This window comes from Podarcis pityusensis (assembly GCF_964106645.2).
Source record: "Podarcis pityusensis genome assembly, chromosome: 3".
NCBI lineage: Eukaryota > Metazoa > Chordata > Lepidosauria > Squamata > Lacertidae > Podarcis > Podarcis pityusensis.
Window position 1 is genome coordinate 122,007,662 of NC_138026.1, and position 27,830 is coordinate 122,035,491.

A 27,830-nucleotide genomic window follows, 5' to 3' on the forward strand; every position below is an offset into this window, starting at 1 on the left:
GCTCGTTGAGGAGAGCGCGGCGCCCGGGTGGGAGCCTCGGGTTCAAATCCCCTCACCTCCGGCGAGGCCAGTCGCCACCTTTCGCCTCGGGAACGAGGAGCCCGTGTGGGGACCCGTCAGGCACTTTGGACTACGGCTCCCGTCATGCCCTGACATAGGAGTCGCCGCAGGGGCTGATGGGAGTTGGAGTCCGTAAGGAGAAAAAGCGATCGACGGGAAACGGAGTCTCCATTGCGAGGCCTACCTCGCGGGGGTGTTGTGTGAGGGGCGAAGCGCTGAGGAAAGGAGGTCGGGATAAAAAATTAATATTAGACTCATAGAATTGTATGTTTGGAAGACGGCGCAAGGGTCATCTAGTCCGACCCCCTGAAATGCGGGGGTTTTTTTCGAACCACGACCCTGAGATTCAGAGGATCATGCTCTACATAACAACAACAACAACAACAATAATAATAATAATAATTTTTTATTTATACCCTGCCCTTCCCGGTTCAGGAAACTGGGCTCAGGGCGGCTAACAACAAATTTAAAACACTTAATTGATGCTACAAAAAATAGCATAAAATATAGTATAAAGCGTAAATAACAATAAAATCAAAAATCAATTTAGGGGGGAAATCCATCCAATAAAAATTTGGATGATCACCAGTGCTAGCTGGCTGAATTGGTCCTACTTGGGCCAGCGAGGAGACCAGGGGAGAATTAGCTATTCCACCTGGCCTTTAATTTGAATTCAGCCTGATCTTTAATTTCCCTTCTCTTCCCTCTGCTTATATGAAGATCACCTGCTCTGAGACCCCGCAGCTAATTCTCCCCTGGGCTCCTCGCTGGCCCAAGTAGGACCAAATCAGCCAGCTAGCCCTGGGGATTATCTAATTGATTTTTTAATTTTATTGTTATTCATGTTTTTATACTGTATTTTATGCTGTTTTTATAAATTAAGTGTTTTAAATTTGTTGTTAGCCGCCCTGAGCCTGGTTTTTGAACCAGGAAGGGCGGGGTATAAATAAATTTATTATTATTATTATAGCTGTGGGATCCAGAGCGGGGAATTTTCATAAAAAGGGGAGTGGGAGGGAAGGGAAGGAAGGAAGGGGAATAAAAGATCAGGCTGAATTCAAATTGAAAGACAGGCGGAATAGCTCTGTCTTACAGGCCCTGCGGAAGGAGGTTAAATCCTGCAGGGCCCTGGTCTCCTGGGACAGAGCATTCCACCAGGTTGGAGCCACCACTGAGAAGGCCCTGGCCCTGGGGAAGGATAGTCTGACTTCCCTAGGGCCCGGGACCTCCAAACTATGATTATTCATGGACCTTAAGGTCCTCCGTGGGGCATACCAGGAGAGGTGGTCCCGGAAATACTACGGCCCTAAGCCACAAAGGGTCAAAACCAGCACCTTAAACCTGACCCGATACTCCACCAGGAGCCAGTGCAACTGGTAAACCACTGGGTGAATGCGCTATTTTAATTATTTTTTAAAAAAAATAATATGCTGGCTGCACCCTTCGTTGCAATTAACAGATTGTTTTTCCATTTTTTATTTTACATAAATTATTGATGGTAATACGTAATGAGAAAAAAATGATCCCCAAGAAGGGCACAATAAAACAATTATAATAATGCAACAATAGACTCCCATCTCTTCACATGCCCATGCATGGCACATGGTTTCCCTGCAGAAAATCCTGAGAACTGTAGTTTCCAGAGCTACAATTCCCAGGAAGCTTAACAAACTACAGTACCCATGAGCCTTTCAAAGGGGAAGAGAATCACATGCTTTAAATGTGAAAATATTGGGTTTCGAATCTGCTGGATGCACTTAATCTGCCCTTGGTTGTTGTTTTTTTTAAAAAAACCCAACAATACCCTAAAACGAGCATATGAGAAACAAACACCAGCAGCAATAACAGAAATGAAGATACGATACTAATTCAGGCATGCGAAATATCTTCAGTCCAGCAAGATCCGGAATGGGCTGTAACTAAGATGTCAAAATAGCCTGGGGTCAGCACACTTGCAGGTGTTTAGGGTGAGCTCAGGGTGGCAAAAGTGCCACCGACCTATGCCAGAGCCAGTGGGGTGTAGTGGTTAGAGTCCAGGACCAGGATTTGGGAGAGACCTAGGTTCAAATCCTCCCAGTCGACCAGGAAGCTCCCTAGGTGACCTTGGGGGCCAGCTCTGGCCTGCCTCTCAGCCTGGCCTGCCTCACAGGGTCGTTGTTGGGATGAAAGGAGGAGAGGAAGAAACAGGTGCACCACCTTGGGCTCCTTGGAAGGAAAAGGTGGGTTATAAATGCAAGGCTTGTACTGTAATCAGCTGTGCATGCGCCAGGCGGGGTGGCGCACCCCAGGGCACCGCGCCAGGCCAGTCCTCACCGCCAACGCTGCTGGGCACACACCCACGGGGTGCAGAGGTTTTACGGAGCCTGCGCACTGGTTCAGGCCTGGCCGCTGGAGCTAAGCAGGGCCGTGATGTGCCCTTGCCCACCCGGGCAGGGAGGGACGCAGCACAGCAGGCAGAACGAAAAGGGGAACCTTGCGCCCCCAAAAAAACATGCGCCAGGGCTCATGCTCCCCTGCCCCCCCCCACATGCTGTACCCCTGGCCACACACTTTTATAATATTCTATCATGTTACCTCTCACTTGCCTTTTCTCTTAACTAAAAATCCCCAAACGCTGCAACCTTTCTTCTTTGTTCCACCCTTGGATCATTTCGGTTGCCCTTTTCTGATCCTTCTCCAGCTGTACGATGATGATGATGATAATGATAATAATAATACCAATAATAATAATAATAATAATAATAATAATTTATTTATACCCCCCATCTGACTGGGTTTCCCCAGCCACTCTGGGCGGCTTATATTAAAATACAATAATTCATCAGCTATTAAAAGCTTCCCTAAACAGGGCTGCCTTCAGATGTCTCCTAAAAGTCAGATAGTTGTTTATTTCCTTGACATCTGGTGGGAGGGCATTCCACAGGGCGGGTGCCACCACCGAGAAGGCCCTCTGCCTGGTTCCCTATAGCCTCTCTTCTTGCAGGAAAGGAACCGCCAGAAGGCACTCGGTGCTGGACCTCCATGTCCGGGCAGAACGATGGAGGTGGAGATGCTCCTTCAGGTCTACTGGGCTTTCAAGGTCAGCACCAACACTTTGAATTGTGCTCGGAAACATCCTGGAAGCCAATGAAGGTCTTACAGGACAAATGTTATGTGATCCCGGCGGCCACTCCCAGTCACCAGTCTAGCTGCCGCATTCTGGATTAGTTGCAGTTTCCTGGTCACCTTCAAAGGTAGCCCCACGTAGAGCGCATTGCAGTAGTCCAAGCGGGAGATAACCAGAGCATGCACCACTCTGGCGAGGCAGTCTGCGGGCAGGGAGGGTCTCAGCCTGCGTACCAGATGGAGCTGGGAGACAGCTGTCCTGGATACAGAATTAACCTGTGCCTCCATGGACAGCTGTGAGTCCAAAATAACTCCCAGGATGCGCACCTGGTCCTTCAGGGGCACAGTTACCCCATTCAGGACCAGGGAGTAGTTTCTGGGCCACCTTCAATGTCATACCCTCCCACATTTCTCCGGTGAAAATAAGAACGTCCTAAGGAAAATGGACGCGAGTGGCGCTGTGGGTTAAACCACTGAGCCTAGGACTTGCTGATCAGAAGGTTGGCGGTTCGAATCCCCGCGACGGGGTGAGCTCCCGTTGCTCGGTCCCTGCTCCTGCCAACCTAGCAGTTCGAAAGCACGTCAAAGTGCAAGTAGATAAATAGGTACCGCTCCAGCGGGAAGGTAAACAGCATTTCCATGCGCTGCTCTCGTTCACCAGAAAGGGCTTAGTCCTGCTGGCCACATAACCCGGAAGCTGTACGCCGGCTCCCTCGGCCAGTAAAGTGAGGTGAGTGCCACAACCAGAGAGTCATTGGCAACTGGACCTAATGGTCAGGGGTCCCTTTACCTTTAAGAAAAGCAAGACATTCCCTGTTCAAATTAGAAACTTGGATGGCTTCTGTCCATCTGGGAAAGAGGGAGCCTTGGCGGGTCTGCAATACCCAGCACAAGCATGCTTGAGTTTCAGGTCCTCTCATCTCAGAATCGAAACCTCAGCTGTGGGGCAGGAGCCACTCTTGGGGGTTAGTTGCCTCTCAGCCCAGCCCAGCTCAGAGGGCTGGATGAATGCCACCCATTCTGCTGCTGGCTGACTGATCACAGAGAGGCCCTGAGCCAACCAGGGTGGACTACAGAAGACATTTGTGATGCAAGCGTTACCTCGGGAGAAGGGGCCCTGTGAACTCCCTGCCTGGAGTCCGGCCAGAGCAGCTGCCTTGCCCCAAGACCATGCTGGCAAACCTGCTGGATGCCATCCCAAATAGCTGCCATTTGCTGTTGCTGCTGGTGGTGGTGCTTTTGTTGCTGTTCGCCGGTAACTGGGCTGCTGAAAACGTGAGAATATCCTGGGTAAGTAAGGCTCAGCCTTTGGACCCAGGTGAGATCTGGGGTTCTGGTTCTTGGCACCGAGAACAGCATAGCCTACCAACCGGTTGCTGCTGGACTCGCTGCCTCAAGTGGGAGAGAGTTCCACAGTCTTTACTACGCTGCATGAACGAGGGCTGCATTTTATCTGCCCTCAATCTTTCAACATTCAGCGTTGTTGAGCATCCGCGAGATCTAGCATTGTGAGAGAGGGATAGAATTCAAGTTCCAAGAAAGGAGATTCCGACAAAACATTTGGGAAAACTTGTTGATGGGAAGAGGTGTTTGACAGTGGAACTGGTGGACTCTGCTCAGCTTTAGCTGAGATTCCTGCATTGTAGGGGGTTAGAATAGATGACCTTTGGGTCTTTTCCAACTCTTAAGATTCTGTGATTCTCCCTCTGCTTTCTCCATGCGGTGCATAACTTTAAAAACTTTTAACAAACTATTCTGGCACCTCTTATGTGCCTTTTAAAAAAAGTCCCAAAGGTTAAATAACAACAACAACAACAATGTATTATTTATACCCCGCCCATCTGGCTGAGTTTCCCCAGCCACTCTGGGCAGCTTCCAACAAAATATTAAAATACAGTAATTCATCAAACATTAAAAGCTTCCCTAAACAGGGCTGCCTTCAGATGTCTTCTAAAAGTTTGGTAGTTATTTTTCTCTTTGATATCTGGTGGGAGGGCATTCCACAGGGTGGGTGCCACCGCCGAGAAGGCCCTCTGCCTGGTTCCCTGTAATTTGGCTTCTTGCAGTGAGGGAACCACCAGAAGGCCCTTGGAGCTGGACCTCAGCGTCTGGGTAGAACGATGGGGGTGGAGACGCTCCTTCAGGTATACTGGACTGAGGCCAGTAAATGATAAAACCTTTCTTCATAGAAAGTATGACTAAAACAACCGTTTAGTTTTCCTGGCTAAACATGTTTAGCTCCCTTGGGAGATGGTGGACCAGGGGCACCAACTATGGGGGGCTGTGGGTGCCTGAGGTCTCTCGAGATTTTGGAAGCTGAGTTTCGGTACCACTGGAAGTCAGGTTCCAAGGCCGGTGGGGAGGGACGTCATGACATGGGGCCCAAGTTGGCTCCCCTGTGGTGGAGTCTCCTTCCTTGGAGGTTTTTAAGCAGAGGTTGAATGGCCATCTGTCATGGGTGCTTCTAGCTGAGATTCCTGCCTCGCAGGGGGTTGGACTAGAGGACCCTTGGGTGTCCCAACTCTACAATTTTATGAAACCAGCCCTCCCCTCGCTTGTGATTCCTAGCTGCAAGGGGCTTTCAGATGCAGATCACCTCTGACAGTGGAGGCAGAGGGACAGATCCATCTTTGCGCTCTCTTTGCACCGGCATTTCTTCTGGCCGGACAAAATGACCCCCCCTCTCCTCTCTCCCTCTGTGCTGTTCTGATGCTTTCAGAGGAAGCAGTGAGGGCCAATTCTTTAAAACAGGATTGGACAAGTTCATGGAGGAGGAGAAGGCTATGAATGGCTCCCAGCCCTGTTAGCTCTGCCTCCACATTCAAAGTTGAGTTTCCATTGAAATGAGGCTGTATTTTAATATTTTAATGTTTTACTGTTGTATTTTAATCTTGTTTTTAAGTTGTATTTCAATCAATTTGTTTTTATATCGGGTGTTAACCGCCCTGAGCCCGGTCTTGGCTGGGGAGGGTGGGGTATAAATAAAATTTTTTATTATTATTATTAAAGGCAGGAAGGCTTGTGAATTCAAGCTGCTGGGATCCACAGGAGGCAAAGGCGCTCTTGGGCTCAGATCCCGCTTACGGGTTTCCCATAGAGCAGCCTTTCTCAACCTGTGGGTCCCCAGATGTTGTTAAACTACAACTCCCATCACCCCTAGCTAGCAAGGCCAGAGCTCAGGGATGATGGGAGTTGTAGTCCAACAACATCGGGGGACCCACAGGTTGAGAACTGCTGCCATAGAGGGATGTGGGTGGCCCCTGTGAGAGCAGGATCCTGGGCAAGATGATCCAGCAGGCGCTTCTTATGTTCTTAAGGGGAAAAAACTGAGGGGAACCTGAAACACACCAAGACTAACAGGGCCGGCACTACCATGAGGCAGGGTGAAGCAGTGGCCATAGATGGCAATCAGGGTGGGACAGAGCTCTGCCTGTGTGACATGCAACCTGCCCTGCACCCACTGAACCAGGCCACTGTCCTCGGGGTGTAAGGAAGGATGTTGAAATAAGATTCAGCCGTTTGCCCAGGAGGAGAAACTCCTTGCCTTTTGCTTCAGGCGGCAGAAAGCCTTGGACAGGCCCTGCAGACTACGAAAGGGATTCAGTCCCGCTTGCCTTTTCCTCCCCTGCCTCTGTTGCCGCCTCCCTGCTTTGCCTTCAGCTCTGTTCTTTTCGCCTTGCTGTTCTCCGACAGGTTCCTCCTTGTCTCAAGAAGAAGCAGACCAAGCACCCAGCAGCATGGATAAGTAAGCAGCGGGCACCTTTCCACCTTCCTGCCCCATCCCTGAGGCAGCCAGGATGCTGCTCCTTGCGCCGCCACGCGGCTCATGGGCTCTTCCTTGCCTTTCTTTGCAGCACCTTTAGAAGGAGCAAGAGACATCAGCACAGACACGGAAGTGAGATGGAACACAAGCACAGAATCGGGAAAGAGGTGAGCCTCGATTCCTGCAGTGCAGGGGGTTGGACTGGATGACCCCGGGGGGTCCCTTTCAACTCTACAATTCTGTGATTCTATGAAAAACCAGACAGGCAGCATCATCTGTCCCAGTTCCCAAAAGGTCATAGAAGTGTAGACACTGAGAGTCATCTAGACCATGGGTAGGCAACCTAAGCCCCGGGGGCTGGATCCGGCCCAATCACCTTCTCAATCTGGCCCACAAACAGTCTGGGAATCAGCATGTTTTTTCATTAGTAGAATGTGTGCTTTTATTTAAAATGCATCTCTGGGTTATTTGTGGGGCCTGCCTGGTGTTTTTACACGAGTAGAATGTGTGCTTTTGTTTAAAATGCATCTCTGAGTTATTTGTGGGGCATAGGAATTTGTTCATTCCCCCCCCCAAAAAAAATATAGTTCAGCCCCCCACAAGGTCTGAGGGACAGTGGACCGGCCCCCTGCTGAAAAAGTTTCCTGACCCCTGATCTAGACGGACCACTAGCCTGATCCAGCATACTCTTATTAAGTTCTTATGCTGCTCTGCTTCTCTGGTTTTTCTTAGGTCATGCGAGACCCTAAGCTTGCATCGCACTCTGCACACCTTGGACAAGAACATCCAGTATCTCGCCTGGCAAATGCAACGCATCAGCGGCACGTAAGGAAATCATAGAAAACGGCATGCACTTGCAGTCTGAGGGTCTTGCAGATCCGAGCTTCCTTGGCACAGAGACGCCTTCACGCACACGCACACCCCCCCGGATGCCCTCCAGATTATTACTATTTTAATATTTGTATGCCGCTCTTCATGCATAGATCTCAGGGCGGTTCACGGCAGTAAATAATAATAATAGTAATAATAATAATAATTTATTATTTATACCCCACCCATCCGGCTGGGCTTCCCCAGCTACTCTGGGCAGCTTCCAACAAAATATTAAAATACAATTGCATCAAACATTAAAAGCTTCCCTAAACAGGGCTGCTTTCAGATGTCTTCTAAAAGTCTGAAAGTTGTTGTTCTCTTTGACATCTGGTGGGAGGGTGTTCCACAGGGCGGGCACCACCACCAAGAGGGCCCTCTTCCTGGTTCCCTGTAACTTGGCTTCTCGCAGACAGGGAACTGCCAGAAGGCCCTCAGTGCTGGACCTCAGTGTCCGGGCTGAATAATGGGGGTGGAGACGCTCCTTCAGGTCTACTGGGCCGAGGCCGTTTAGGGCTTTCAAGGTCAGCACCAACAATTTGAACTGTGCTTGGAAACGTACTGGGAGCCAGTGTAGGTCTTTCAAGACCAGTGTTATGTGGTCTCGGCAGCCACTCCCAGTCACCAGTCTAGCTGCCGCATTCTGGATTAATTGCAGTTTCCGGGTCACCTTCAAAGGGAGCCCCGCATAGAGCACATGGCAGTAGTCCAAGCGAAAGGTGAAACACAAACCGAGCGGATCAATTTTCCAGGGGTTCCAGGCACAGGGTCTATGTTTCCTTTTGGAAATGATGCACATAAAGACACCACAGATATATGGTTTATTCACACATATATACAAGCTGAGCCTACGATGGAGGGCTTCACAGCATTAACATCCCCAAAGGGCCTTGCTTCGCCAAGCCACAACCTTGGAGTCAAACAGATATCAAGCATCTCTCTGTTTCTCTCAGGAAAGGGACCCCGAGGGTCATCCAGTACAACCCCCTGCAACGCAGGAACCTTTTCCCCCACATGGGACTCAAACCCACAACCCTGAAATTAAGAGCCTCATGCTCTACCAGCTCAGCTATCTAAGTTCCCATTACCTCACCAGGAAGCTAGCCTAGCTATTCCGAGAATTAGATGTATGCCATGGCTTTCAGCCTAATGCCAACTCATAACAATATTTTATTATCTTTGCACTTTTGTCCCTCTGGGCAACGGTGCTTTGTGGTTTATTTCTTTTTACCCTTCTGTTTTCTTTCACAATGTTCTTCTTCTTGTTCTAAGAAAACTGCTCCCTTTCCCTTATAGGGTATTCTAGAACCTGGATAGCATGGGTAGGCAAACTAAGGCCCGGGGGCCAGATCTGGCCCAATCGCCTTCTTAGTCCGGCCCATGGACGGCCCAGGAATCAGCGTGTTTTTACATGAGTAAAATGTGTGCTTTTATTTAAAATGCATCTCTGGGTTATTTGTGGGGCATAGGAATTCGTTCTCCCCCCCCCCCCAATATAGTCCGGCCCCCCACCAGGTCTGAGGGACAGTGGACTGGCCCCCTGCTGAAAAAGTCTGCTGACCCCTGCCATATAGAGTCCTTTCGTAGGTTCTCTGTTATTAGGAGAAAACAGCAGAGGCCAAGCAGAGAATATTGAGAAGCAAAGCAGCTAGTAAACCTGATCTTTATTAAACTGCTGCAACAGGGTCCCCGCTCCCCACACACAGGAGGGATAACCCTGAACAGTGGTGTGCAAGCTCTTATATAGACTTTTGAAATTGCCCACCCTGTAGCCCAAGACCAACCCCCAAAACGTCATACATACATCACAGGAGGAGGCTATCTACAGTAGAACTCCTGCCTGCCAGGATACCTGATAATGGTCACTGATTGCATTACCTGGGCAGCCTGGCCATTCTTTTGTGATGCTTAATACTTTAGTTCCTGAATCCAGGTCACAGGCTCACCTTATTCATACACAAATACCCCCCTAAGAGAGGATTTGCAAGTAAAAAGACAATGGGAAGGCTTTCCCCATTTGCCTCCCTTCCTGCAGGGGAATATGTGAGGTCACTGGGAGAGCTGAAATGGCTTCAGGATTGCTCTCCCGTACCTTTTCAGACACATGGTTCATATAATTAGATAAGTGTGCATTTATGAGTACAGTCATACCTTGTGTTACGTTTGCTTCATGTTACGCTTTTTCAGGTTGCGTCCCGCGGCGACCTGGAAGTACCGGAAAGGGTTACTTCCGGGTTTCGCTGCTTGCGCATGCGCATATGCTCAAAATGACCACATGTGCAGAAGCAGCGAATTGTGACCCGTGTATGCACAGACACGGATTGCGTTCTGTTCATGTTGTGAATAGGGCTCCAGAACGGATCCCGTTCGCAAGCAGAGGTACCACTGTATTCTATATTTGAGACCTTAAGATTCTTATAACATTCCGTTGCTGGTGACAAACAAGACGAACTGAAAGAAGGCCTGTTCTGACCACCTTCCTTTGCCTTTCTGCCTCTCCCCTACCCTCTCCAGGATCTCGCGGACCCCGTCCAATGTCTCCATGGGGTCCGTCACCTCCATCTGCAGCTGGGGCCATTCCTCAGGAGGAGGAGGAGGAGGAGATATAGAGGAGGAAGAGGTCGAAGTTGACACCACCTGCTACAGCTGGTCAGCAGTGCCCCCCTCTCTGGCTCCTACCTCCCTGAACAAAGCAGCGGCAGCCCCAGCAGCTCATCTCCCCAAACCCCCCAGGGTGGTCTGCCACCAGTCCCACCACCAACCCCACCACCAGCCCCACCCCTGCCCCAAGCAGGACTCCAGCCTGTACCAGAAGCGGCTGCAGGGGCAATGGGGGAGCACCACGCCCTGCTCGGACTCCACCACCAGGCGCATCTGCACCCCCCCTCCCTGGCACCCCACCAACAAACACCCCAGCGGCCCGGCCCACCCACCAAAACCGTCCAACAGGATCGGCTTCCTAGACTACAAGTCCCAAGAGCTGCTCAACTGGCACGTCCACACCAAGCAACGCCAGAAGGAAGAGGACGCAGTGCTGGCAATGCTCTCTCGCCGGGACCCCAGCCCCAAAGGCAGGTCCTGGGTGGTCAGCCTCGAAGCTCCCAAAGGCGGGGTCCCTCAGTGGCCCGCCAGCCCGCAGCTGCCCACAGGCCAGAGGTCGCGCAGCCGCACGCCCCCTCAGCCCCACCCGGCAGGCCGCCAGAGCCCGCCCAAGACCCTCCACGTGCGCAGTCCGTGCCCCAGGCCCCCCACGCCGCCCCGGGAAGAGCTACTGACTCCCCCCATCCTCGTATGCAAGACCGTGAGTCACAGCAGCCTCCGGAGCCTGGCCACGGGCGAGGTGGGCAGCGAGGCTGCCAAGGAGGGCCTGGAGACTCTCCTTGGCCTCTTCGGCCCTGGCAAAAGCCCCCTGGCCAAGGAGCTGAGCAGACCCGGGACCCCCAAGGAGAAGGAGAGGGATGTCGGGGGCAGTCGGAGGCCCCACAGCAACCCCAAGGAGACCAGAGCCGCCAGCCCGAAGGCCAGAGCCGCCAGCCCAAAGGCAAGAGCCGCTAGCCCGAAGGCCAAGCCCTTGGAGATCGAGATCAGCGCCACCCTGGACCGCAAGGTGCGACGCCTGAGCTGGGCCGACGCCACTGCACCCGAAGCCCCCAGGCCGCTGGCAATCCGCGACGTGATGAGCACCACCCGCCCACCAGTCCTGGACCCGTTATTCATGTGCCAGGCGCAGTTGGAGATGCCCTGCTTGGCCCTGGGCCCAGCCAAGGTGCAGCAGGAGGTGTGCCAGCCTGCTGTGCCACCCGGCAAGACCCCGTGCCTGGCCCACGCGCTGGTGGAGTCGCTGGACCAGGACCAAGCCGTGCAGGACCTGCACCAAGCCCTGGCCAAGGGGCTGGGGAAGGGGCGCGGCCGGCCGTGTGTGGAGTACCCCGTCTGCCTGCTGTGCGGCCGCTGCACTCCCTACTGCCCCCACCCACCCACGCGGTACAGCCCTTCCCTGGTGGTCTACCCCCGGCTGAGCGTGCGCGAAGGCGAGGTCCACATGGGGCTGGGCTTCTTGCTGAAGATCAAGCGGTCCGAGGCCAACGAGTGGGGGCTGGTGTGCAAGCCGGACGCCTCCCGGACGCGCCCGGGCAAAGAGGGGCTGCCCTCCAAGCTGGACAGGAGCAAGGGCAAGCGGCGGAAGAACAAGGCAGCCGCCCCCCAGCCTCGAGACCCAGAGAAGGTTGTCCGCCTGCACAGGCAGCAGTCGGCAGAGAGGCTGGACATGAGGCCTAAAAACCACGGCCGGAGCGTTCCAAAACCCGTCCCGCCACCGAAAATGAAGCCCGAGCCGGAACTCCGAATGCCGGCCCCCAGCACGGTGCTTGCCGTGCCCCCCAAGAAGCGCCCCAACATCCTGAAGCGGCTGCTTCTCTGCATCAAGAACGTCTGGGCGAAGGTGCGAGGCAAACCTGTCAAGCCCCCCAAGAGGCAGGGCTCCCCGCCTGCCCTCCCCAAGTCCCCCGAGAGGCCGTGGTCCCCTTCGTCCTCTCCCGACGACTCCAAGCCCCCAAACCACGAGGGGATCTTGCTCCACAGGCAGGACTCTCTGCTCACAAATATAAATGCCTTGGAGCCCAGCCCCAGGCAAAGTTCCCGGAGGGTGTCCCTGCAGCTCGGCACGCCCAAGGCGCCACGGAGCCCCCAAAAGTCCGGGGCGCTGAAGAAATTGTCCAGGCAACCCTCCCCGGTGCAGTTCAAGAAGGCCTCGTCCAAGCAGAAATCCCACAGGAGCAGCGCGCCCTAAAGGCCTCAGCAAAGGCCCTCAGCCCGCTTGCCTTGGCGCGGAAAAGGCTCCGTGGCCAGAGGGCTGGGGAAGGGACTCTCCCGCAGGGACCTTTGCTTTCCTTATCCTACTCCACAGGCGGGACACAGCTGGTCTGTGTTGCTTCGTTCCAGGCTGCAAATAAATTGGCTGGACGTTTACATCTCTGTTCTCCCATCCTCTTCCCTCACTTTCTCTGTGAGGTTGCGGGTGGGGGGTGTTGGTGGGAGTGGGGCAGAGAAAGAGGCCAGCTAGGTCAGCATCCTGTTCTCAAAGTGGCCAAGCAGATGCCCCTTTTGGGTGTTAACGGTGAAATCTGAGGGCTCCCTTGGACAAAAAACAAGGACACCAGCCAGGAATAGCAGAGCAAAACAGCAGCCAGGAGGCTTGGTCTTTATTGAAGACTGTGGCGACAGGACTCCCACCTGCCACAAGGTGGAACAGGATGGAAACCCCAAACAAAAGAGCCCCCAAACTTTTATTAGCTGCTCATCCCCATGTTACACCCCCCCCAAACTACATCACTAATACATCTCGAAAGGGGAGGTCTGGGGACAGGAATCTGAGCATCCTGGACCCTGCCCCATGGTTCTCTTTGCCCTCCACCAAACACCCATCAAGTGGAACAAAAGAGGTATTTACATTTCCCTGTTTCCTAGTTAATCCCACCCTTTTGTTTTCATCTGGGTTTGTTATTTCTGGAATGGCTACCTGTCTGGCACTCAGGTATCAGGATGCCAGGAATTATCCCTCAGGCAGAGGGGCTGCTGAGGAGCTGAGCTCACAGGTCTAGATGAATTTCTGAAGTTTTCCCAGTGAGTCAGTACAGAGATACATTTATCAGTATCGTGCAGCAGAGGCCCTTTGAATACATAGGAAGAAATTCTAATGAGGTGTTTTGTGGGGATAAATCACAAAAGTCACAATAGTGGACATTTGTTTCTGAGAGGACATTTGTTTCTGAGTAAGCAAGCAGAGAAGCAGCAGCGACCCTCTCTGAGATTATTTGGAAGGGATCACTAAGGATCATGTAGCCCAACCCCATGCAATGCAAGAAACTCGGGATCTCCCGGGGCTGCCCTGAGCCTAGCAATCCAGCCAGCAAGCCATCAGACGCGCAAATTGATCCGTCCACGATCCGTCGGAATCCGGGCAAGCGCGCTGCCTGCCCCTCCCGTTGCTCCACGAGAAACTACAATCCCCACAATGCCTTGCGCCCAAACCCGGGCTTCTCCCATCATTTGATTGGCCAGGACTTGTTGACAGTGAGAGGTTGTCGCTTTCTATTGGTCGGGGAGCCCGCGAAAGGCGGTCTTCTTCCTTTAATCCCGCCTCCAGAGTCTACGCTCTGTACTCGGGCCAATGATCGCCGAGGCAGCGATGGGACTGGCGGCGCGGCTGGCCAATGGGCGTGAAGGCGCGAACGGGGAGAGTTTCGAACGGCGCCGTGAGGGGAAAAGAGCGGCGGGAGCTCTGAGGTGGGAAACGTGAGGTAAGAAATGGAGCAAAAGGGCGGTTTTTGTGAGGGGGAAAGTGGCGGGAGGCGATGTTTTTAGGGCTTTAATGGTGCCTGAAATCTCCCTAGGCTCCTTTCCCGGGCGAAGAAGCCTCGGTCGAGGCGCCTCGGCCCACTTTGGCGCGGAACTCCCCGCACGTAGAAAAGGAGCCCCTCAGGGAGGAAGCGCGGAGGGCTTGACCTAATAAATAAAAGATAAAGCGATAAATAAAATGAAGGAGGGGGAGAAGAGAGACATAGAAACGGTTCTTCTCCCTCCGGGCGCCGGCGGCCATGCCATGAAGCTGGGGTTCAGGACAGAGCAAAGAAAGGCAGGGTGAAGCTGCGGAACTCCCTGCCACCGGAGGCAGTGATGAGATGGCAGGTGGGAGCAGCCAAAGGCCACGACAGAGGGAGAGAAATAACTAGAAGTCCATCTATCTCTATATGGAGAAGCAGAACCTCTCTCCCCCCCCCCCCCAATATGTGTGTGTATATAATCTATATAAAGATAGCTTTAAAAGAGGATTAGACAAATTCACGGGGGGGGGTAAGGGGCTGGGGGCTGGACTAGATGACCCCTGAGGTCCCCTTTCTGTTGGGTCTGGTTTCAAACCCTGAGCGATCTTTGCAACAGAGAGCTAGTGAATTGCAAAGAGAGGGAGGCTCCATGAACAGATCTTTATTTTACCTAAGTACATGTACAGAAAGAATGGCCGACCCCGGAGGACTGTTGGAAACTTTTAAACATTCATTTTCTCCTTACTCCCCTAATTCCTATTGGTTTAAGAACTTGCAGCGGACAGATTTCCTTGAACGCCTTTTTCCTGCCTTACTCCTTGATATGTGCCCCCACTGTTACATACAGTCACGTGCATCCCATATACACTTAAATTAGTAATTTAAGGACAAAGGGTGTGCCTTTTAATATTCATGAGGTAATTATGCATGCGTACTTTCTTAAGTCAGCACCTGCTAATTCTTGTTGCCTTGGATTTTAAATCTTTCACTCCTAGGCGCCTCTTGGCTATCTACAGGCCTTGAGCAGTAAAATGAGTCCTTAACCTTAACGCATTCCAAACAAGAGCTGGTAAGAGGTAATTAACGAGTAGACGTGGGTGGCGCTGTGGTCTAAACCACAGCGCCTAGGACTTGCCGATCAGAAGGTCGGCAGTTCGAATCCCCACAACTAGGTGAGCTCCCGTTGCTTGGTCCCTGCTCCTGCCAACCTAGCTGTTCGAAAGCACGTCAGAGTGCAAGTAGATAAATAGGTACCACTCTGGCGGGAAGGTAAACAGCGTTTCCGTACGCTGCTCTGGTTCGCCAGAAGCGGCTTAGTCATGCTGGCCACATGACCCGGAAGCTGTACGCCGGCTCCCTCGGCCAATAAAGCAAGATGAGCGCTGCAACCCCAGAGTTGGCCACGACTGGACCTCACGGACAGGGGTCCCTTTACCTTTAACAAATAGATGCAGGTGGCGCTGTGGTCTAAACCACAGAGCCTAGGGCTTGGATCAGAAGGTCGGCGGTTCGAATCCCCGCAACCAGGTGAGGTCCCATTGCTCTTTCCCAGCTCCTGCCAACCTAGCAGTTCGAAAGCACAAAGTGCAAGTAGATCAATATGTATCGCTCCGGCAGGAAGGTAAACGGTGTTTCCATGTGCTGCTCTGGTTCTCCAAAAGCGGCTTAGTCATGCTGGCCACATGACCTGGAAGCTGTGCGCAGCAACCCCAGAGTCGTCCGTCACTGGACCTAATGGTCAGGGGTCCGTTTACCTAACAAATAGACAAAAGAAGAAATTCAACTTCAAAAAGCCAAGTTGATGGACTGCAAACTGGCTTTCTTTAGCATAACACTTGATAGATTCCTCCCGCAGGGAAGCATAGACAGCAAGCACAATTTTATGCAGAAGCAAATATAGCTGGTTATTTTATATAAAAACAGGATCAATAATCATTTCTGACCCCACATTCCCACTCTACAATTCTCTTATTCTGCTCTTGCAAGAGGCAAGGGATCTCTGTGGTTCTCCCATTAGAGGCAGCAGTGTTTCTGAATAGCAGTTGCTGGAAAGTGTGCTTTTTCTCTAAGCTTCTTGTGGGTTTCTCTGTGGGGCCTCTGGTTAACTGGATGGGGCCCCATTTAGCCTGATCCAGAAAGCATCTCCTTCCTTAAGCATCTACGCTGCTCTGGCCCAGCCAGTTGAGGGAGCCTCCTGGCCTGGGGGCTGCCTAAGCCTGCTCCCCCCCAGTGCTTTGCACCGCAGCTCTCCTCAGCTCCAGCCAGAATGCAGAAACTACTCCACTGCCTGATTTTTGGTTGAAGCATGTGAGCTTGTTGGAAGAAGCAAAAAGACCCAGGCTGTTTTATGCTGCTGTCCCAAGGCTAAAGGGTCTACCAGTATAAACTGGCCTGGGGGGGGGGGCGGATCAGGAATATCAGTGGCTTGCAAAGATAGGCAAGGGATGCAAACATGAGTTCTCATTCTAATCCTGGCTCTGCAGGCAGATAGATCACACCTGTCAACACATAACTGACTAACGCACCTGCCTCTGACTTGTAGGCGCTTTGCTGAGAACATGGCGTTTGTTACTCCAAGGAAGCGAAAACGCAGTATTGACAGGTGAGATTGCCATTGCAAGTTATCCAAGAGCTTTAGCTACTGTTGTGACTTGAAAAATCAGAGGGAATTATTTTTATACATGTATTACTGTTGGTTTTGGGATGCTACAAAACGATTGGAATGTACAACATCCTGCTCTCTTCCTCTTAGGTACTTTCATTCTTCACTTTCCGAATTAATGATTAAGAGATTTGGTTTAACGTTGTCCAAATTGGAGTAAGGTGTATTGTGTAAGTGTTATGTACTGAAGTTCTCACCCTGGGCCAGCAGGGGGATACTGGAGATAGTTTTTCACTCAGGTCCACATATGCAAATAAGGGATTGAAAGTGACGTTCAGTGATTGGATAGTTACAGAAAGCTGTTACAGTTGTGTTGTACTGGAGCTCTATATAAGCAGGCTGGCTGAACCCTTCAGTTCAGTTCTGTTCTGGCCTGTGAATAAACAAGAGCTGTTTGAGGAATCGCTGTGTGGTCTGATATGTTCACCCACAACTTAACAGTAAGAGACACTGTTGTGTTATTTCATTTAGATCCAGTTTGTGATCTCCAATATTTTGCGTAATTTCCTGTGATAATACAGGGAACTAATTATGTTTCTTCTGAATTCACTGATTGCTTAAACATAATTTAATAGGAAGAACAGAGGAAACAGTAGGAACCCATATCCTTACCCGTAAATCTTTATAACTTGATTTTTTTTATCATCTTCCCATATGTATTTGTCATCTTACACATCCATCACATGTGGAAATGCACCAAATTTCAGTATCTTCAACTGGCTAATCTAGCTTTTTAAAAAGATTGCATAGGTTCTGCTAAAGGTAGAATGCTATCATGTGCAAAAAGTTTTATTCCCCCCCCCCCCTTAAGTAAAGAGTGAAATATTAACTTTATATTGTTGTAACGGATTACACTTCCTCACACCAGCCAGACCCCAACCCCCAGTCTAGTGCCCGAACCGTAGAGGATGTAATGACTGTCCCTCAGGAGCCTCTGGGTAATGTAACGGAAATTCTTACTGTGATTTTCTTTTCCTAGAGTCTCCTGAAGGACAGTATCCACCACACTGGGAGAGCCTTCATGGTTCATTAGTTGTATCTGGAGGAAGCAATTTAAACTCAGTGCACTAACTTTTCTTTTATATGGTCTGTGTATGATACTTTGGATATGGAGTCGTCACCGGCTATGGTTGGCGTTTTACTGTGTTATGTTTATGCATAATGAAAATAAACATTAACTTTACATTTTGCAGCTTGTTACTAGTACACAGGAATCCAGCGAAAAAACTGATGATGGAATTCGCTGAGGATCTGCCTATAACAGATCCTGCAGGACACCGTACTGTATCTCAAATGCTGAGTTTCCAAGATGAAGAAAAAGAAAATCAAAACCTGTCCCAAGCATCAAGAATATCACAGAAGCTTGATAAGTCTCCACTACAAGCAGCCAGTGTGCCAAAGGGGATACAAAGGGTGTTTCCACAGGGAACGTCTCCTGAGTGTGGCAGCGCATACCATTCCATTGTACCCCCCAGCTCCTTTTACAACAAAGGGAAGCAATATCTAAACCTACTGGAGAGGAAACTAGCAAATGAAAGCCATCCTCTGAATCCAAGAAATGGTGACGGGAACCTACCTGTTGCCAACAAGACTGAGACAACACAGCTGAAAGTGATGACAAACAGGAGCAGGCCTTCAAAAACACCCAAGCGCCCTGCTGCTTCCAGGCAGGCCAAGGCTTTGCCGAGAAACACCAAAAAAGCCAAGGTAGAGGTGGTGCTTCCCAAGCCTGTGGAGGGGAACAAGGATGCTAACTGTGCTATTCAAGATAAAGTGGAGAATCCTCTTAAAGTATTAAGCATGAAATTCAAACCTGTGCCGAAGCTCCAGACGGGGGCAGCATTCTTTGCCACTGGAAAGAAATGGCAGCCTGGCTCTAAGAAGATACTTTCATCTCCATCGTCCCCCTGCTCAGTTAGCAAGCCCACAGTAAAAGAGAGACCGGGCAGACACCTGCCTCATTCCACGCTCTACTTGTCCACTGAAAGCGAAGCAACGGAAGCAGGCAGGAAAGGAAGCCCAAAAGAGAAGAAATACGATCATGTGGAAGATGGTGTGAAATTGATCTGCAATACAAGGCAGGAGACTCTGTGTGAAGTGGACCTGTTGCAAGATACCAGCCCTCTCCAAACGTCTCATTCCGGTTGCTCAGAGACTCTGGTAGAAAAGGAAGCTGATGCTGGAACTCAGGTATGTAGAATCTATGAAAACTGGTAACCAAAGTTTGCATTTATGGAATTTCTGCTGCGATACACAATTTTGGAACTTCACCGTGTGTAGACACTGTTTTGTCCACTGAATATTTATTTAATTTGTATACTGCCCTTCACCCGAAGAGTGATTCAAACATAAAAATACAACATGAGAACACATAATGCATAATAAAGCAAATAGCAAATACAAACCAATAATCCCCTTCCCACAAACACATTTTAAAAAGCCATAGAGTGGTAATCAGCCAGATGCCTGGTTGAAGAGAAATGTGAGGAATGTGTGTGGTTGCTCACGAAGATAACAGCCAGGACTCCGACCTGTCTTTTACAGGTTTTATTGAGTGCAAAAACTATGTACAGTGCAGAAGTCCAAAATCCATGTCTGCCTCAATCACTAGCAGATTCCGGAAGTGGTTTCTTCTGGTTTGCCCTCCAGCACAAAAGCCTGGGAAAATTCCCTCTCTGCCTCTTCTCCTTACGCTTACTTCCCTGGCGAAAACTATGTGACAGAAGCATTTCCAACTCCTTGGGAGGGGTGTCGTGGCTCATCTCAGCCTGAGTGAGCCTTTTTCATCAACCCCCCTTCTTTCTTCATCCGTTTCTCCTGAGGGCTCGCCTTAACCACACTCTGACAAGGTGCAGCTGCTCAACAAAGGGGGAGGCTCTCTGTATGTTCCTGCCTCTCTCCCCTCCCCTGATGGCAGCCCCCTGACAATATGTAATGAAGGCTCCAAGTGAGCCTCCCTGTGTGGAGCATTCCACAAACTTGGAGCAGAAAATGTCCTTTCTTGTGTTGTCGCCCTCCAGACCTCTTGTGGAAGAGACATAAAAAAAGGACCACAAATGATGATTGCAGGGTCTGGATCTGTTCATATGGGGAGAGGCGATCCTTCAGGTATTATGGTGTTGAATGCACTGTACATTAGCAGGTTATACGCCATCCTTTAATTCTTTTTTAAATCTCACAAGCAAGCAAAGAAAATTTCAATTAATATAACACAGTATAATAAATGCGTAATATTAACACAGGTGTCAAAATCAGTAAGATCCAATAAAGCCATAAATTAACACTACTTCAGAAAAAAAATACTGAAAGGCCAAAGCCAAAAATTCATAAAATTTGATATCTGAGTAGCCTCTCTGCAGTAGGCTTTCCATGTATGAGATGTCAGAATTGGGTGCGGGGATGAGGACATCTCTAGTCACCACACATTTTAACTTTCAGCAACTTGGAGACTTGAAAAAGGGTTTCATAATGTTCAGCAGTAAAAATGAGGAATTTGCAGAAATCTCTGCCTTACGTTCACAGAATTCACTGGGTCAACAAGCCTGGGTCAACAGTTTTAGATATGTTACTATGCCATGGTCACTCTGGCATTCCATGACAGCTAGTGCATCTTATTAAATCCCACCTTTCTTCCATGACATGGAAGGTGGTGTTTGCAGTGGTGGTTTTCTATTAAGCCACTGACCAGACCTAGATCTGTGCTTCTTTTCAGCAAGGTTGCTCCATTGCATTTCTTCATATCATTCCCTCAAACCTTAAATGGAAACTTCTGAAGGGATAACCAAGTAGCAAAATTTATTATTGGGGCACCTTGAAAATTTGCCTTGTCGAAAAAACATTTGTCTTCTTCATTAGGACCCTGAAGAAATCTTGCAGGGATCACCAAAAAACGTGGACAAGCACGAGACTGCCTCTTCCAGCAAGCTTTCTAGTACGATAATCAAGGATAAGCGTAAGTAACATTGAGAGTATATTACAATTTCAGATGCATCTGTTCTGTGTTCATGGAAAGCTTGGTAGGCCACCCTATCATGTTCATCACAATACTCTGAATAGAGAAAGTTCTCCATGTCATTGGGACCTGGCACAAATTGCCAATGGAGGATAGAAATCACATTATTTTTTTCTCTTTCCCCCAGAGCCATCTTCAGCAAGTGACACCCATCCATTTTTCAGTACACCTTCCAGCAACAAAAAAAGGTATGGGAATCTTGTTCTGATATTCAGAAGTGATATGTAGGTGAAAGGAGTTCTTCAGTTTTGACACTTTTCTTTATGAACCTGTTTTCCCCGGTGAATATTTACTATATAACCCATTACTACAAGATATAAATTCCTTAAATAAATTTCAGGCCACACAGTCTCTCAGATGAGCAGTCATCAGCTGTATCGTTCAGTCCAGTAGGACAGAAGGTTCCTGCCATTCTGAGAACCAGCAAGAAGACAAAGGAACTGAGCAAAGATCAGATGATCATTGTAAGTATATTTCTGAATATATTGTTAATGACTGTCAGGTCAACTAATGCCATCCAACTTGGAGCTTCTATTTTAGAATAGAAAAGCCCATCTTAGCTGCTAATCAGTTTTATAAACACTGCTCCTAAAACATTGTACAGTTTTTTCCTGATGCCTCAGGCTGGTTTGGGCATTGCAACATGGTAACTCCCTCTTTCCCCTGACAGGATGCTGGCCAGAAACATTTTGGTGCCACTGTCTGCAAATCATGTGGTATGGTCTACTCAGCTGCAAGCCCAGAAGATGAAACACAGCATGCCCAGTATCATCAGCGGTTCCTTGAAGGAATAAAATATGTGGTAAGACACAAACTAAATGCACCATGGTATCCTTTGTGAATTGATTTTGTTTTGGACAACAGAATTCCCTAGAGCATACCTTGCTAAATGGAACAGGGAATTCTTAGGAAACTGAGCACAAATGTTATCTGAGCTCAACAATCCAGCACACACTCCAGCATTTTGTGTGACTTGCCATATAAAAATTATGGAAGTACTTCACCTGAGTGTCTTTCGCATGGCTGAGACTCTTCATGGTGCCTTCCAGATGTTTTGGAGTACAACTCCCATTGTTCCTGAATATCGGCCTTGCTGGCTAGGACTGACGGGAGTTGGAGCCCAACATCTGGAGGCCCAGAGGTTGGGGAAGACTACAGTAAAGGATCATGCAGGTTGCTTTAATCATGACTAATATATATAGTGGTTTACAACTCTCAAGAATTAAACTCTTGGGCATCTACGCTTTTTGCCCTCTTCTGTCTTTTTCTCCTTTTGATAGAGCTGGAAGAATGAACATGTCGCTGCAGAATTCTGGGATGGAAAAATTGTCTTGATTCTTCAGGATGATCCAAAATATGCCATCAAAAAGGTGCAGTGCTGACTTTTCTTCTAGTCTTGCTCCTCCAAATGGGAGTGGTCTGCTACTTGATGCAAAGGAAGAATCTGGAGCATACACTCCTGGTTCTTTTTTCTTTTAGTTGTGGATTGACCCTTCTCACAAAGGTGGGTGTGGTTCACCCCAAACAGCTTGGTAGGCCTGCAGGCTGGAGATTCTCCACAACTGGTGTAAAATATTTGCCCTACCTCCAAGTAAAATGAACTAATTTTAAAGTGTCTACAGTGGTACCTCGGGTTACATACACTTCAGGTTACATACACTTCAGGTTACAGGCTCCGCTAACCCAGAAATAGTACCTCAGGTTAAGAACTTTGCTTCAGGATGAGAACAGAAATCGCACGATGGCGGCGCGGCAGCAATGGGAGGCCCCATTAGCTAAAGTGGTGCTTCAGGTTAAGAACAGTTTCAGATTAAGAACGGACCTCTGGAATGAATTAAGTACTACTTAAACCTAGGTACCACTGTATGTATTCTTGTGTTGTTGTTTTTTAATAAGGGAAAGTCTCTACCTTCCTCACCATATCAGTTCTATTTCCTTTTTCTGGCTCTTTTCCTTTTTAGTTTGTTAAATTTCAATTTAAATAAATTACCTTGTTTGGAGCAAAATTAGGGTGTTTATTCCAGCCACACTTCTTGTATTGTTACAAAAAAAATACACCTGTTGCCTCAGATTTTAGGATTTACCGTATTTTTCGCTCTGTAAGACGCATGTTTTCCCCTCCAAAAATTAAGGGGAAATGTGTGTGCGTCCTATGGAGCGAATGCAGGCTCCTTGGCTTCAGCGATAGCAATGTGAAGCCTCCGAAGCACAGTGGGAGCGCTCCCACTGTGCTCCGGAGGCTTCAGGTTCCTTTCACTGAAGGGTAGGTGCCCCTTCAGCTAAGCGGGAGGAGAAGTGGAAGGGGCTCTGTTTCTCCTGCCACTTCACTGAAGGGGCGCTGCGCAGAGAGGGGGAGATATATTTTTTCTTGTTCTCCCCCTCAAACAAGGTGCGTCCTATGGTTGGGTGCGTCCTATAGATCGAAAAATACAGTAATCAAGAGTTCTTCAGTTGTTTCTGCGGATAACTGCTGGAAGGCACAGTAGCAATGTATTTAGAAAAAAATGTTTGTTGTGACCTGGATTGAGTTTTGTCTGGTTTAGTTGCTGAGCTTTATATATGGCATTTTCCTTGCACAGGCTGAAGCTGTACGGGAGCTTGTAGATAACGAGCTTGGATTTAAACAAGTTGTGTTGCGCTGTCCAACCCAAATGTATCTGTTTGTATCCACTGAAAAGAAGATTGTTGGCTGCTTAATTGCTGAGCCGGTCAGACAGGTGAGTAATTTGCCAAGTGGAAAGAGCGATAATCTGGATCAGGGCAGACCCTTGAAACAGGAGTTCATCCTTAGAGGTGTTTGTGACTTGGCAAAGAGAAGGAGCAATGCAGTTGACTAGACCTCTTTCAGCCATGTGTCTTGCTACTTGAATAAAGCAAACCACTTTAGTCCTAAGAACCCAGTCTGCTGGTAACTCTTAGTGCACTGGAAGCAGGACTTTGTCACTTGAAGCAAACTCTTTTGACAGTATGGAAACCATTTAAAAGCGGTTGGGCGTGTCTGCTGTTCATTCTTAGATGTGAAGGGAAACATATTGCTAGAAATGGGAAGTAAAAGTTCTTCATCAAGTTTGATAAATGTGGAGTGGAGCTCTGTCTGCAAGTCTCCACTGTGCCTGGCAACTCCTCTTTCTGCTTGTAGTTCTAGGTCCTTGCTAGATGGGACTCAGCAGGCTTATCCTTTCCTTAGCTAGTGGATTCTGTTGGGTTAGTTCCCTTTACAGAGAAAGAAGTGTCATCTGCTTAACGGAGCTGCACAATATACCGTATTTTTCGCTCTATAACACACACCAGACCATAACACGCATGTAGTTTTTAGAAGAGGAAAACAAGAAAAAAAATATTCTAAACGAAATAGTGGATATATGATTTTTGTGGTTCATGCTGTGGCCACAGACATGTGATCTGACAGTGAGTTTGGAGTAGCCCAATGCAAAAATCCTGAGGATCCATGTGGATCCATGCTTTGTAACCACGGAGGAGGGAAGGAAGGGGAACCATGGATCCTCTGCTCACGACTGCAGCAGATTCCCCCCCCCCCCGCCACCCGCAGGCATTCGCTCCATAACATGCACAGACATTTCCCCTAACTTTCTAGGAGGAAAAAAGTGAGTGTTATGGTGCAAAAAATACGGTACCTCTTCCAGAGCATTAAATCGCTCTTGTCCTAGATAAAGGAAAAAGTAAATGGGGAGGAGAGGCCAATTGCAAGAAAAATGAATATGCACATTTTCTCTGCTGTCTTGTATGTCAGAACAAATCTGTCTTTTAGAGCCTTTTAGCTGGTCCCTTATCCTGATCTAACAGCATTCTAAATGAGTTTCTGGGCTGGTATCATTCCACTGCGGCTCTCCCCCAGAGATGAGCCCACTGACACATTCCCATGCCTAGATGGCTGGCTGTTCATAGCATTTAAAGTGTGGCAATTGTTAATCTGTTGCTGTAAAAATAGCTTCTTAAAGGCTAACAAATGTTTTATGGATAACATTTGTAGGTAACTCTCTACTTCAAGAATAATTGAGGCACTTCTGGCATTTGGTACAGACGCCCCAAACATGATGCTTTGGGCATCGTGGTGCGTCCCATTGAAGCCTTGCATATGGCATGCTTTGTTAGAGGCTTGCTGCTGTTTTCCCCACCCCACTGCCTTGTTATAAGCGTATCCTGTTGTTCCTAGGCTTACCAAGTGCTTTCAGAGCCTCCAGCCGTGTCAGGGTCTCCTACTAATGACAGTCTGGAGCCTCAGCGTGCCTGGTGCTGCTCAACAAAGCCAGAGAAGGTGTTTTGTGGGATCAGCAGAATCTGGGTGTTCAGCCTGATGCGGAGAAGAGGCATTGCCAGTCGTCTAGTGGATGTGATGAGGTAAGGAAATGTCATATCTGAAATAAAAGTAGACAGTGTTCTCAGATATGACCTTCTGGGATTACAGCCAGTTTTCAGCTTGCTTTAAAGGAGGTTTACCAGCAAGTAATACTTAGGAGCTGGTTCCTGCTTAAAGATCTGGTGTATGAACCACATACAGCAAGGGGTTGAGAGAACCTTGGACTTAACTGCCTCTCTGACTCCCAAGCCTGGTGCATATGCTTTGGTCAGTGATAGTTTGGGGCTCTGTATAACAGAAACAGAACAATCTTCGTTCCTCCTCACCCCACCCCAAGGCCCACTTTCTGATGCTGATCACATCCTTGCAACCACCCCATGCATAAAACATTCTTCATGAACCAAGGCTTGTGAGAATACATTACCATAGAAGTATTCCCCAGCCATCACCCACGAGAGGTTTGCAGATCCTATACAACACATTGAAGCTTGGTGGGAGTCTTAAGTTTCAGATAACACTAGTTTTTTAAAACAAGCTTTTCCTTCTAATCCAGAAAAATGTGCACACTGATTGTGAGTGTTCAGTGATGTGGGAAAAGGCACTCCTTGCATGTCTGGTGTGTTCCCCATTTCTTTTAATACTGACAAATTTAAATATACAAACTGACCGTAAATTGAAATGAGCATGAAAACAGGACTGGATCCTTGCGTTACATTGATAACTTTTCTTTTCTTTTCCAGACGTACATTCTTATTTGGCTCTTTTTTAAACACCAACGAAATTGCTTTTTCTGACCCCACACCAGATGGCAAGCTATTTGCAGCCAGGTATTGCCAAACACCCAACTTCCTTGTTTATAATTTCATTAGTTAAGGTCAGTTGAGGGTGTCTTCCTACGAAGATTCAACAAGCTATTTTGTCATTTTCCTTGTGTTATATTCTGCATTTTAACATTGTAATATAAATTAGGAGCGGCAACAAACCATGTTTGTGTTGCTTTAAAAAGTTTATTCTGAAAGTTGATTGTAAGTTTTAGATGGTACGAAGAGAAGGCCAACTTAGTCTATCTACAGCTGACATCTGCTTGAGCTATTTGTATCCTCTGCCTCCAGCGTTCCGAAACTTTGAACTCCTTCTGTCAAGCCTATTACTATAATAGAAGATTGGCTTTTTTGTTTAGCCAGCTGGATCTGAGGTGAGAGATTGAAGTTAGGGGCCAGTGGTTCTTCATATATTGGACCTAATGGTCAGAGATGACTGGAGGTGTAGTTCTGCAACATCTAGAAGGTGACTGGTTCTCCATTCTTGCTTTAAGCTAAAGAAAGTCACTCTTGACAAAGAGTAAAATCTTCCTTACAGAATGGAGGTAGGAAGAGTCTGAGATGTTCTAATGCTGCTATGGGCCAGTTAAATATTCTTTTTGCACCTGTTGGTAGCGCTTGAGGCTACTTTTGCAATCCTAAAGCATTGGGTTTTGAATCCTGAGCCTGCGTCTGGGAACTGCTGCAATTATTGCACTAAACCTTGTTCGAACGAGTCTGTTCAAATAAAATATTTGTGTAATTTTGTCTCTTTGAGTTCATGTCAATATTGCTGTGTCTGGTGGGGTTTGTTGGCTTCCATCTGTCTTGGGAGACAATGGAAAAGTATGCCTTTGTGGGTGAAGTCTGTTAGGAATATGATTGGGGTGCCAAAAAGTCTGGCCCATAAAGAGAACTTGTAGCAGTCTTCACAAGTTTAAATGGGGTTAAAACAAAAATCACCTATATCCTTTCACTTGTAATGAAAATCATTGATAGCTAACTTACTACACTATTGTCTTTTCTATATGCCCAGATACGCTTTTCTATTCTATGTGCTCCAGAAATGTAATAATAATAATAATAATAATAATAATTTTTTATTTATGCCCCGCTCTCCCCAGCCAAGGCCGGGCTCAGAGCGGCTTACAAGCAATAATAAAAACAAGATGAATGATTACAACTTAAAAACAAAAATAAAATACAACATTAAAATAATGGAACATTAAAATATTAAAATGTAGCCTCATCGCAGGAGGAGAAGGAAAAGAAAAAAGAAAGAGAGGGAGGGAGGGAATCAAATTGGCTCCAAGCCAAAGGCCAGGCGGAACAACTCTGTCTTACAGGCCCTGCGGAAAGAAATCAGATCCTGCAGGGCCCTGGTCTCGTGAGGCAGAGCGTTCCACCAGGCCAGAGCCAGTGTTGAAAAGGCCCTGGCTCTGGTTGAAGCTAATCTAACTTCCTTAGGGCCCGGGACCACTAGGGTGTTGCTATTTATGGACCCTGAGGCTCTCCGTGGGGCATACCGGGAGAGGCGGCCCCGTAGGTACGAGGGTCCTAGGCCATGAAGGGCTTTAAAGGTCAAAAGCAGCACCTTAAATCTGACCCTGTACTCCACCGGGAGCCAGTGCAGCTTGAAAAGCACTGGGTGAATATGCTCCCATGGCAGAGACCCCGTGAGGACCCTCACTGCAGCATTCTGCACCCGCTGGAGTTTCTGGGACAGCTTCAAGGGCAGCCCCGCGTAGAGCAAATTACAGTAGTCAAGCCTGGAGATGACCGTCGCATGGATCACTGTGGCCAGGTTGTAAAGCCTATAAGGCAGAGAGAGAGAGAGACTTCCACTTGAATAACAGTGGCTGAAAAGAACTGAAAAGCTCCCTCCCTTGCCAATTAGATTGCTAAGAGAATGCGGGG

General features: G+C 48.5%; 2 protein-coding genes and 2 long non-coding RNA genes across 5 annotated transcripts in view; 2 read left to right on the forward strand and 2 right to left on the reverse strand.

The window, feature by feature from the left end:
* The window catches only part of LOC308474769, a 161,491-nt gene that overhangs the window by 66,643 nt on the left and 67,018 nt on the right, over positions 1-27,830 (reverse strand). The gene's annotated exons all lie outside the window — the stretch shown is intronic.
* The window catches only part of LOC308474737, a 60,284-nt gene that overhangs the window by 31,571 nt on the left and 883 nt on the right, over positions 1-27,830 (reverse strand). The gene's annotated exons all lie outside the window — the stretch shown is intronic.
* PRR30 (proline rich 30) lies at positions 3,986-12,766 on the forward strand. The gene is made up of 5 exons (XM_081000919.1): positions 3,986-4,455; positions 6,859-6,910; positions 7,020-7,095; positions 7,661-7,753; positions 10,313-12,766. Exons 1-5 carry the CDS (start codon positions 4,336-4,338, stop codon positions 12,585-12,587), a joined length of 2,616 nt encoding a protein of 871 aa, XP_080857045.1. The 5' UTR covers positions 3,986-4,335; the 3' UTR covers positions 12,588-12,766.
* ESCO2 (establishment of sister chromatid cohesion N-acetyltransferase 2) lies at positions 13,984-26,676 on the forward strand. 2 transcript variants are annotated; one of them, XM_081000993.1, is made up of 11 exons: positions 13,984-14,097; positions 16,605-16,723; positions 17,977-18,973; positions 20,639-20,735; positions 20,923-20,983; positions 21,136-21,259; positions 21,466-21,597; positions 22,076-22,165; positions 23,375-23,512; positions 24,970-25,154; positions 25,854-26,676. In XM_081000993.1, exons 2-11 carry the CDS (start codon positions 16,680-16,682, stop codon positions 25,984-25,986), a joined length of 2,001 nt encoding a protein of 666 aa, XP_080857119.1. In that variant the 5' UTR covers positions 13,984-14,097; positions 16,605-16,679; the 3' UTR covers positions 25,987-26,676. The 2 variants fall into 2 exon arrangements, with proteins under 2 accessions (XP_080857119.1, XP_080857118.1); XM_081000992.1 differs by having other exon boundaries at positions 13,986-14,097; positions 16,664-16,723.

What these genes read in the sequence shown, in the direction of transcription:
- PRR30 (XM_081000919.1), top strand. Translation starts at nt 4,336, where the DNA reads ATGCTGGCAAACCTGCTGGATGCCATCCCAAATAGCTGCCATTTGCTG. An exon ending in AAAACGTGAGAATATCCTGG is followed by an intron (nt 4,456 to 6,858) that starts GTAAGTAAGGCT and finishes GTTCTCCGACAG; the next exon opens with GTTCCTCCTTGTCTCAAGAA. An exon ending in GCACCCAGCAGCATGGATAA is followed by an intron (nt 6,911 to 7,019) that starts GTAAGCAGCGGG and finishes CTTTCTTTGCAG; the next exon opens with CACCTTTAGAAGGAGCAAGA.
- ESCO2 (XM_081000993.1), top strand. Translation starts at nt 16,680, where the DNA reads ATGGCGTTTGTTACTCCAAGGAAGCGAAAACGCAGTATTGACAG. An exon ending in TTGAAGGAATAAAATATGTG is followed by an intron (nt 21,598 to 22,075) that starts GTAAGACACAAA and finishes TCCTTTTGATAG; the next exon opens with AGCTGGAAGAATGAACATGT. An exon ending in CGTCTAGTGGATGTGATGAG is followed by an intron (nt 25,155 to 25,853) that starts GTAAGGAAATGT and finishes TTTCTTTTCCAG; the next exon opens with ACGTACATTCTTATTTGGCT.